This window comes from Bufo gargarizans, chromosome 2 (assembly GCF_014858855.1).
Source record: "Bufo gargarizans isolate SCDJY-AF-19 chromosome 2, ASM1485885v1, whole genome shotgun sequence".
Lineage (NCBI taxonomy): Eukaryota > Metazoa > Chordata > Amphibia > Anura > Bufonidae > Bufo > Bufo gargarizans.
In genome coordinates this window covers 641632414-641644374 of record NC_058081.1, presented here as the reverse complement: position 1 = coordinate 641644374, position 11961 = coordinate 641632414, and the positions used below count along the sequence as shown (strand labels likewise).

Sequence of the window (11961 nt, the reverse complement as noted above, 5' to 3'; positions counted from 1 at the left end):
GACCCTCTTTTTCTGTACCTCGAATGAATAATTGGGAAAGATAGAGATCCGTACCCCATTGATCTTCAGGTCAGGATGGGTACTAGAGGCTCTAAGTACAGTGTCTCTGTCCCTATAGTGCAGGATCTTAGCAAGTATCGGACGAGGTGGACGACCGTGCGGCAGCGGTCGGGTTGGAACACGATGTGCTCGTTCAACGGCATATATTGCAGAGAGGCCTTTGTCTTGGAATTTCTCAGCAATCCACTTTTCTATAAAATCCGTGTGGTTCGGACCCTCTATTTTCTCCGGCACCCCCACTAGCCGAATATTGTTTTGACGTGAGCGATTTTCAAGATCATCGGTTTTGGCGTACAGCGCCACTATATCTTTTGCTGTTGCTTTACCGGCATCATGCAGCGTTTTGGCGCCATCTTCCAGATCCGACACCCTCCGTTGCACCTCTGTAGTTTGGTCCGCCACTTTGTGTAAGTCATGGCGAATTATAGATATGTCCTCTTTTAGGCTCCCAATATGTATATTCATGGTCTTAAGAGTGACGTTGCAGCTTGCGATAGCTGCCATTATATCTTTTAATGTTGGCTCTGCTATTTCAGTCACAGGACTGCACTCCACAGAGCTTTTACTTTGATGGCCAGGCACAGCATTATGTGGGGACAGAGGTTGCTGTTCCCCCTCGGAGTAGCCCTCCAGTGCTATGACCTCCTCCCCTGTGGCCAAATTGATCCCCTCTGTATCTCCCCATGCGCCCCGTAGGGACTTCTGGGGCCTGTGGGCAAATTTTTCCAGCCGCGCTGCTACTCCCTGGCTTACCGCGGCCAGTGTGTCAGCCGTGTCTTCTTCCCCGGTGCCATCTTGGATCCGCTCATCTCGCTCCGGTCTGAGCAGGGTTTTGCCTCTTTTCCCCGGTATGTTGGCCCCCGTGGTAAGTAAATCTCTGTCCCGGAGGCTTTAGGGAGGTCTGTACTGTTTGTGCCGCTTGATAGATACAGCTGTATAACGGTTTATGTCAGGATCATGACCGGAGCACTGGAGACCCACGTCTTACTCCATGCACCCTCAGGCCCTGCCCCCCTCCTCTGTCTTTAATTACTACGCCCCTATCTTTGTCCGTACTGCGGATTACAATTTCAGTATTCTCCTGTAGGCGTTTGACCACTATCTTCTCTTTGGAATTGAGGTTGCAGTTGAAAACTGGTTTCTGATGGATAGTACAGAAGTCTTCCATTACTAAATCATAAAAAGTGTAAGAGTCTATCCAGGTATCCCCTCTGTTTGAAACTGTTGTACAGATTTGAAGCCTCCATTTCAAAATCTCCCTCATCCGAGCAATTTCTATGGGTTCTAAGAAATTGCCCCTTTGGTATGCTTTCCTTAGAAGATTAGAAGGTATCACCATTGACTCAGATACTTGACTGGCAGCAGTGGTGGTTTCTGTTAACTGTTAGCTTTTCTTCTCTTTTATCATTGTGAAATAAGGAGGAATTATGATATAGCAGTGGACTGTAATATTGCAGTCTCGTTGCATCCTTTAAATATGTCTATCACAACCCCAAAGTAAAGACGCACAGCAAAATATACCGTAAATAATCAGCTTATTGTTCACATATACAAAAATATATTAAAATTGAATCTAAGCAGTAAAAATACACAGGAATAAAGAAATAGAACTACACGTCAAGTGCCATTAGTAAACAGATGCTAATCCTGAATGGCTGCGCCACTAGTCATATGGATACCTTTCCCACCAGATAATTACATTAGGCTTGTCAGTAAAAGCAAAAAAAGGAAGAGACCACTGTGGTACTCAGCAGAAGTGGCCAAAATCATTAAAAACAAAAAGATAGCATTTAGTAATTATAAAAATAAAAAAAACGAGAATGACAGGCAAATTTATAAGATTAGGCAGAGAGAGGCCAAGCAAGTTATAAGAGCTTCTAAAGCACAGGCAGAAGAGAAATTAGCTCAGTCAGTGAGAAAAGGCGATAAGACATTCATCAGATACATAAATGAAAAAAGGAAACTACAACAAGGAATTACCAAATTAAAAACAAAAGAAGGAAGGTATATGGAAGAAGATAAAGAACTAGCTGACTGCCTCAATGAATACTTATGTTCAGTTTTTACAAAGGAAAATGGAGGAAAAGGATCTCAGTTAGGAAGGAAGACTAATGAATCTTTTGATGCATGTGTCTTTACAGAGGAAGAGGTTCTAAGTCAGCTGTCTTAAATTAATACAAATAAGTCACAGGAGCCTGATGGGATACACCCAAAGCTATTAAAAGAGCTTAGCGGTGAACTAGCAAAACTATTAACAGATTTATTTAACCAATCACTGGTAACAGGAGGTGTCCCAAAAGATTGGAAATTAGCAAATGTTGTGCCCATTCACAAGAAAGGTAGTAGGGAGGAATCGGGCAACTATAGGCCAGTAAGCCTGACATCAATAGTGGGGAAATCTAAGCTTACTTCAGGGAGATCATGTCAAACTAATCTTATAGATTTTTTTGATTGGGTGACTAAAATAATAGATGGTTGAGGTGCAGTAGACATTGCTGATCCAGACTTTAGTAAGGCTTTTGATACTGTCCCACATAGAAGGCTTATCAATAAATTGCAGTCTTTGTGCTTGGACTCCCATATTGTTGAATGGATTAGGCAGTGGCTGAGGGACAGACAACAGAGGGTTGTAGTCAATGGAATATATTCAGACCATGGTCTTGTTACCAGTGGGGTACCTCAGGGATCTGTTCTGGGACCCATATTGTTTAATATCTTTGTCAGCGAAATTGCAGAAGGCCTCGATGGTAAGGTGTGTCTTTTTGCTAATGACACAAAGATTTGTAACAGGGTTGATGTTCCTGGAGGGATACACCTAATGGAAAATGATTTAGGAAAACTAGAGGAATGGTCAAAAATCTGGCAACTAAAATTTTATGTTGATAAGTGCAAGATAATGCTCCTGGGGTATAAAAACCCAACAGCAGAATATAAAATCAGTGATACAGTCCTAACCTCAGTATCTGAGGAAAGGGATTTAGGGGTCATTATTTCAGAAGACTTAAAGGTAGGCAGACAATGTCATAGAGCAGCAGGAAATGCTAGCAGAATGCTTGGGTGTATAGGGAGAGGCATTACCAGTAGAAAGAGGGAGGTGCTCATGCCGCTCTACAGAGCACTAGTGAGACCTCATTTGGAGTATTGTGCTCAGTACTTGAGACTAGGGATGAGCGAACTCGAACTGTATAGTTCGGGTTCGTACCGAATTTTGGGGTGTCCGTGACACGGACCCGAACCCGGACATTTTCGTAAAAGTCCGGGTTCGGGTTCGGTGTTCGTCGCTTTCTTCGCGCTTTTGTGACGCTTTCTTGGCGCTTTTTGAAAGGCTGCAAAGCAGCCAATCAACAAGCGTCATACTACTTGCCCCAAGAGGCCATCACAGCCATGCCTACTATTGGCATGGCTGTGATTGGCCAGAGCACCATGTGACCCAGCCTCTATTTAAGCTGGAGTCACATAGCGCCGCCCGTCACTCTGCTCTGATTAGCGTAGGGAGAGGTTGCGGCTGCGACAGTAGGGCGAGATTAGGCAGATTAACTCCTCCAAAGGACTTGATTAACTGATCGATCTGCAGCTGTGGATCATTGAGCTGCTGATCCTCAATTGCTCACTGTTTTTAGGCTGCACAGACCGTTTGTCAGTCTCATTTTTCTGGGGTGATCGGCGGCCATTTTGTGTCTTGTGGTGCGCCAGCACAAGCTGCGACCAAGTGCATTTAACCCTCAATGGTGTGGTTGTTTTTTGGCTAAAGCCTACATCAGGGTGAAGCTGTCACACCAAGTGCATTTAACCAGCAATAGTCTGTTCATTTTTTGGCCATATACAAAATCAGGGGCAAGCTGCGCCTGTCACCAAGTGCATTTAACCCTCAATGGTGTGGTTGTTTTTTGGCTAAAGCCTACATCAGGGTGAAGCTGTCACACCAAGTGCATTTAACCAGCAATAGTCTGTTCATTTTTTGGCCATATACAAAATCAGGGGCAAGCTGCGCCTGTCACCAAGTGCATTTAACCCTCAATGGTGTGGTTGTTTTTTGGCTAAAGCCTACATCAGGGTGAAGCTGTCACACCAAGTGCATTTAACCAGCAATAGTCTGTTCATTTTTTGGCCATATACAAAATCAGGGGCAAGCTGCGCCTGTCACCAAGTGCATTTAACCCTCAATGGTGTGGTTGTTTTTTGGCTAAAGCCTACATCAGGGTGAAGCTGTCACACCAAGTGCATTTAACCAGCAATAGTCTGTTCATTTTTTGGCCATATCCCAGTCTAATTCTGTCACTAAATCCATACCGGTCACCCAGCGCCTAAATACTAGGCCTCAAATTTATATCCAGCTAAATCTGTCCCTAGTGCTGTAGCTGGGCGAGTTATTTAGTGTCCGTTCAAGCACATTTCTTGTTCTGGGTTGAAATACAATTCCCAATTTAGCAATTTCATAATTTAGTGGTTCCTGCTATATCAGAGCTCTTTGAAATCTATCCCAAAAAGGGTATATAATATTGAAGGTGCACATAGGGTCATTCAGAGTAACTTCACACACACCCGCTACTGTGTATTTCCAAGTCTAATTCTGTCACTAAATCCATACCGGTGACCCAGCGCCTAAATACTAGGCCTCAAATTTAATTCCCTCTAAATCTCTCGTTACCCACCGCTGTACTGTTGTTGCTGGGCAAGATATTTAGTGTCCGTCAAAGCACATTTTTTGTTCTGGGTTGAAGTACAATTCCCAATTTAGCAATTTCATAATTTAGTGGTTTCTGCTATATCAGAGCTATTTGAAATCTATCCCAAAAAGGGTATATAATATTGAAGGTGCACATAGGGTCATTCAGAATAACTTCACACACACCCGCTACTGTGTATTTCCAAGTCTAATTCTGTCACTAAACCCATACCTGTCACCCAGCGCCTAAATACTAGGCCTCAAATTTAAATCCCTCTAAATCTCTCGTTACCGTTGTCCTGTTGTAGCTGGGAAAGTTATTTAGTGCCCGTCAAAGCACATTTTTTGTTCTGGGTTGAAGTACAATTCCCAATTTAGCAATTTCATAATTTAGTGGTTCCTGCTATATCAGAGCTATTTGAAATCTATCCCAAAAAGGGTATATAATATTGAAGGTGCACATAGGGTCATTCAGAATAACTTCACACACACCCGCTACTGTGTATTTCCAAGTCTAATTCTGTCACTAAATCCATACCGGTGACCCAGCGCCTAAATACTAGGCCTCAAATTTAATTCCCTCTAAATCTCTCGTTACCCACCGCTGTACTGTTGTTGCTGGGCAAGATATTTAGTGTCCGTCAAAGCACATTTTTTGTTCTGGGTTGAAGTACAATTCCCAATTTAGCAATTTCATAATTTAGTGGTTTCTGCTATATCAGAGCTATTTGAAATCTATCCCTAAAAGGGTATATAATATTGAAGGTGCACATAGGGTCATTCAGAATAACTTCACACACACCCGCTACTGTGTATTTCCAAGTCTAATTCTGTCACTAAACCCATACCTGTCACCCAGCGCCTAAATACTAGGCCTCAAATTTATATCCAGCTAAATCTGTCCCTAGTGCTGTAGCTGGGCGAGTTATTTAGTGTCCGTTCAAGCACATTTCTTGTTCTGGGTTGAAATACAATTCTCAATTTAGCAATTTCATAATTTAGTGGTTCCTGCTATATCAGAGCTCTTTGAAATCTATCCCAAAAAGGGTATATAATATTGAAGGTGCACATAGGGTCATTCAGAGTAACTTCACACACACCCGCTACTGTGTATTTCCAAGTCTAATTCTGTCACTAAATCCATACCGGTGACCCAGCGCCTAAATACTAGGCCTCAAATTTAATTCCCTCTAAATCTCTCGTTACCCACCGCTGTACTGTTGTTGCTGGGCAAGATATTTAGTGTCCGTCAAAGCACATTTTTTGTTCTGGGTTGAAGTACAATTCCCAATTTAGCAATTTCATAATTTAGTGGTTTCTGCTATATCAGAGCTATTTGAAATCTATCCCAAAAAGGGTATATAATATTGAAGGTGCACATAGGGTCATTCAGAATAACTTCACACACACCCGCTACTGTGTATTTCCAAGTCTAATTCTGTCACTAAACCCATACCTGTCACCCAGCGCCTAAATACTAGGCCTCAAATTTAAATCCCTCTAAATCTCTCGTTACCGTTGTCCTGTTGTAGCTGGGAAAGTTATTTAGTGCCCGTCAAAGCACATTTTTTGTTCTGGGTTGAAGTACAATTCCCAATTTAGCAATTTCATAATTTAGTGGTTCCTGCTATATCAGAGCTATTTGAAATCTATCCCAAAAAGGGTATATAATATTGAAGGTGCACATAGGGTCATTCAGAATAACTTCACACACACCCGCTACTGTGTATTTCCAAGTCTAATTCTGTCACTAAATCCATACCGGTGACCCAGCGCCTAAATACTAGGCCTCAAATTTAATTCCCTCTAAATCTCTCGTTACCCACCGCTGTACTGTTGTTGCTGGGCAAGATATTTAGTGTCCGTCAAAGCACATTTTTTGTTCTGGGTTGAAGTACAATTCCCAATTTAGCAATTTCATAATTTAGTGGTTTCTGCTATATCAGAGCTATTTGAAATCTATCCCTAAAAGGGTATATAATATTGAAGGTGCACATAGGGTCATTCAGAATAACTTCACACACACCCGCTACTGTGTATTTCCAAGTCTAATTCTGTCACTAAACCCATACCTGTCACCCAGCGCCTAAATACTAGGCCTCAAATTTAAATCCCTCTAAATCTCTCGTTACCGTTGTCCTGTTGTAGCTGGGAAAGTTATTTAGTGCCCGTCAAAGCACATTTTTTGTTCTGGGTTGAAGTACAATTCCCAATTTAGCAATTTCATAATTTAGTGGTTCCTGCTATATCAGAGCTATTTGAAATCTATCCCAAAAAGGGTATATAATATTGAAGGTGCACATAGGGTCATTCAGAATAACTTCACACACACGCTTCTGTGCATTTCCAAGTCTAATTCTGTCACTAAATCCATACCGGTGACCCAGCGCCTAAATACTAGGCCTCAAATTTAATTCCCTCTAAATCTCTCGTTACCCACCGCTGTACTGTTGTTGCTGGGCAAGATATTTAGTGTCCGTCAAAGCACATTTTTTGTTCTGGGTTGAAGTACAATTCCCAATTTAGCAATTTCATAATTTAGTGGTTTCTGCTATATCAGAGCTATTTGAAATCTATCCCTAAAAGGGTATATAATATTGAAGGTGCACATAGGGTCATTCAGAATAACTTCACACACACCCGCTACTGTGTATTTCCAAGTCTAATTCTGTCACTAAATCCATACCGGTGACCCAGCGCCTAAATACTAGGCCTCAAATTTAATTCCCTCTAAATCTCTCGTTACCCACCGGTGTACTGTTGTTGCTGGGCAAGATATTTAGTGTCCGTCAAAGCACATTTTTTGTTCTGGGTTGAAGTACAATTCCCAATTTAGCAATTTCATAATTTAGTGGTTTCTGCTATATCAGAGCTATTTGAAATCTATCCCTAAAAGGGTATATAATATTGAAGGTGCACATAGGGTCATTCAGAATAACTTCACACACACCCGCTACTGTGTATTTCCAAGTCTAATTCTGTCACTAAACCCATACCTGTCACCCAGCGCCTAAATACTAGGCCTCAAATTTAAATCCCTCTAAATCTCTCGTTACCGTTGTCCTGTTGTAGCTGGGAAAGTTATTTAGTGCCCGTCAAAGCACATTTTTTGTTCTGGGTTGAAGTACAATTCCCAATTTAGCAATTTCATAATTTAGTGGTTCCTGCTATATCAGAGCTATTTGAAATCTATCCCAAAAAGGGTATATAATATTGAAGGTGCACATAGGGTCATTCAGAATAACTTCACACACACCGCTTCTGTGCATTTCCAAGTCTAATTCTGTCACTAAATCCATACCGGTGACCCAGCGCCTAAATACTAGGCCTCAAATTTAATTCCCTCTAAATCTCTCGTTACCCACCGCTGTACTGTTGTTGCTGGGCAAGATATTTAGTGTCCGTCAAAGCACATTTTTTGTTCTGGGTTGAAGTACAATTCCCAATTTAGCAATTTCATAATTTAGTGGTTTCTGCTATATCAGAGCTATTTGAAATCTATCCCTAAAAGGGTATATAATATTGAAGGTGCACATAGGGTCATTCAGAATAACTTCACACACACCCGCTACTGTGTATTTCCAAGTCTAATTCTGTCACTAAATCCATACCGGTGACCCAGCGCCTAAATACTAGGCCTCAAATTTAATTCCCTCTAAATCTCTCGTTACCCACCGGTGTACTGTTGTTGCTGGGCAAGATATTTAGTGTCCGTCAAAGCACATTTTTTGTTCTGGGTTGAAGTACAATTCCCAATTTAGCAATTTCATAATTTAGTGGTTTCTGCTATATCAGAGCTATTTGAAATCTATCCCTAAAAGGGTATATAATATTGAAGGTGCACATAGGGTCATTCAGAATAACTTCACACACACGCTTCTGTGCATTTCCAAGTCTAATTCTGTCACTAAATCCATACCGGTGACCCAGCGCCTAAATACTAGGCCTCAAATTTAAATCCCTCTAAATCTCTCGTTACCCACCACTGTACTGTTGTTGCTGGGCAAGATATTTAGTGTCCGTCAAAGCACATTTTTTGTTCTGGGTTGAAGTACAATTCCCAATTTAGCAATTTCATAATTTAGTGGTTTCTGCTATATCAGAGCTATTTGAAATCTATCCCTAAAAGGGTATATAATATTGAAGGTGCACATAGGGTCATTCAGAATAACTTCACACACACGCTTCTGTGCATTTCCAAGTCTAATTCTGTCACTAAATCCATACCGGTGACCCAGCGCCTAAATACTAGGCCTCAAATTTAAATCCCTCTAAATCTCTCGTTACCCACCGCTGTACTGTTGTTGCTGGGCAAGATATTTAGTGTCCGTCAAAGCACATTTTTTGTTCTGGGTTGAAGTACAATTCCCAATTTAGCAATTTCATAATTTAGTGGTTCCTGCTATATCAGAGCTATTTGAAATCTATCCCAAAAAGGGTATATAATATTGAAGGTGCACATTGGGTCATTCAGAATAACTTCACACACACCCGCTACTGTGTATTTTCAAGTCTAATTCTGTCACTAAACCCATACCTGTCACCCAGCGCCTAAATACTAGGCCTCAAATTTAAATCCCTCTAAATCTCTCGTTACCCACCGCTGTACTGTTGTTGCTGGGCAAGATATTTAGTGTCCGTCAAAGCACATTTTTTGTTCTGGGTTGAAGTACAATTCCCAATTTAGCAATTTCATAATTTAGTGGTTTCTGCTATATCAGAGCTATTTGAAATCTATCCCTAAAAGGGTATATAATATTGAAGGTGCACATAGGGTCATTCAGAATAACTTCACACACACGCTTCTGTGCATTTCCAAGTCTAATTCTGTCACTAAATCCATACCGGTGACCCAGCGCCTAAATACTAGGCCTCAAATTTAAATCCCTCTAAATCTCTCGTTACCCACCGCTGTACTGTTGTTGCTGGGCAAGATATTTAGTGTCCGTCAAAGCACATTTTTTGTTCTGGGTTGAAGTACAATTCCCAATTTAGCAATTTCATAATTTAGTGGTTTCTGCTATATCAGAGCTATTTGAAATCTATCCCTAAAAGGGTATATAATATTGAAGGTGCACATAGGGTCATTCAGAATAACTTCACACACACGCTTCTGTGCATTTCCAAGTCTAATTCTGTCACTAAATCCATACCGGTCACCCAGCGCCTAAATACTAGGCCTCAAATTTATATCCCGCTGAATTTGAATACAATACATTGGGCCAAATAATATATTTGTTGTTGTGGTGAACCATAACAATGAGAAAAACATCTAGTAAGGGACGCGGACGTGGACATGGTCGTGGTGGTGTTAGTGGACCCTCTGGTGCTGGGAGAGGACGTGGCCGTTCTGCCACATCCACACGTCCTAGTGTACCAACTACCTCAGGTCCCAGTAGCCGCCAGAATTTACAGCGATATATGGTGGGGCCCAATGCCGTTCTAAGGATGGTAAGGCCTGAGCAGGTACAGGCATTAGTCAATTGGGTGGCCGACAGTGGATCCAGCACGTTCACATTATCTCCCACCCAGTCTTCTGCAGAAAGCGCACAGATGGCGCCTGAAAACCAACCCCATCAGTCTGTCACATCACCCCCATGCATACCAGGGAAACTGTCTCAGCCTCAAGTTATGCAGCAGTCTCTTATGCTGTTTGAAGACTCCGCTGGCAGGGTTTCCCAAGGGCATCCACCTAGCCCTTCCCCAGCGGTGAAAGACATAGAATGCACTGACGCACAACCACTTATGTTTCCTGATGATGAGGACATGGGAATACCACCTCAGCATGTCTCTGATGATGACGAAACACAGGTGCCAACTGCTGCGTCTTTCTGCAGTGTGCAGACTGAACAGGAGGTCAGGGATCAAGACTGGGTGGAAGACGATGCAGGGGACGATGAGGTCCTAGACCCCACATGGAATGAAGGTCGTGCCACTGACTTTCACAGTTCGGAGGAAGAGGCAGTGGTGAGACCGAGCCAACAGCGTAGCAAAAGAGGGAGCAGTGGGCAAAAGCAGAACACCCGCCGCCAAGAGACTCCGCCTGCTACTGACCGCCGCCATCTGGGACCGAGCACCCCAAAGGCAGCTTCAAGGAGTTCCCTGGCATGGCACTTCTTCAAACAATGTGCTGACGACAAGACCCGAGTGGTTTGCACGCTGTGCCATCAGAGCCTGAAGCGAGGCATTAACGTTCTGAACCTGAGCACAACCTGCATGACCAGGCACCTGCATGCAAAGCATGAACTGCAGTGGAGTAAACACCTTAAAACCAAGGAAGTCACTCAGGCTCCCCCTGCTACCTCTTCTGCTGCTGCCGCCTCGGCCTATTCTGCTGCTGCCGCCTCGGCCTCTTCCTCCGCCTCTGGAGGAACGTTGGCACCTGCCGCCCAGCAAACAGGGGATGTACCACCAACACCACCACCACCACCTCCGTCACCAAGCGTCTCAACCATGTCACACGCCAGCGTTCAGCTCTCCATCTCACAAACATTTGATAGAAAGCGTAAATTCCCACCTAGCCACCCTCGATCCCTGGCCCTGAATGCCAGCATTTCTAAACTACTGGCCTATGAAATGCTGTCATTTAGGCTGGTGGACACAGACAGCTTCAAACAGCTCATGTCGCTTGCTGTCCCACAGTATGTTGTTCCCAGCCGGCACTACTTCTCCAAGAGAGCCGTGCCTTCCCTGCACAACCAAGTATCCCATAAAATCAAGTGTGCACTGCGCAACGCCATCTGTAGCAAGGTCCACCTAACCACAGATACGTGGACCAGTAAGCACGGCCAGGGACGCTATATCTCCCTAACTGCACACTGGGTAAATGTAGTGGCAGCTGGGCCCCAGGCGGAGAGCTGTTTGGCGCACGTCCTGCCGCCGCCAAGGATCGCAGGGCAACATTCTTTGCCTCCTGTTGCCACCTCCTCCTTCTCGGCTTCCTCCTCCTCTTCTTCCACCTGCTCATCCAGTCAGCCACACACCTTCACCACCAACTTCAGCACAGCCCGGGGTAAACGTCAGCAGGCCATTCTGAAACTCATATGTTTGGGGGACAGGCCCCACACCGCACAGGAGTTGTGGCGGGGTATTGAACAACAGACCGACGAGTGGTTGCTGCCGGTGAGCCTCAAGCCCGGCCTGGTGGTGTGTGATAATGGGCGAAATCTCGTTGCAGCTCTGGGACTAGCCAATTTGACGCACATCCCTTGCTTGGCGCATGTGCTGAATTTGGT

The 11961-nt window shown here is 43.6% G+C and overlaps 1 protein-coding gene across 1 annotated transcript in view; it reads right to left on the bottom strand.

Moving 5' to 3' along the window:
- Positions 1 to 564, bottom strand: part of P3H1 (prolyl 3-hydroxylase 1) — a 49995-nt gene extending 49431 nt beyond the window's left edge. The window contains exon 1 of the mRNA XM_044277608.1: positions 55 to 564. Coding sequence (XP_044133543.1) covers positions 55 to 564 — 510 coding nt within the window. The remainder of the gene's footprint in view (positions 1 to 54) is intronic.
- Positions 565 to 11961: the final 11397 nt, after the last annotated feature.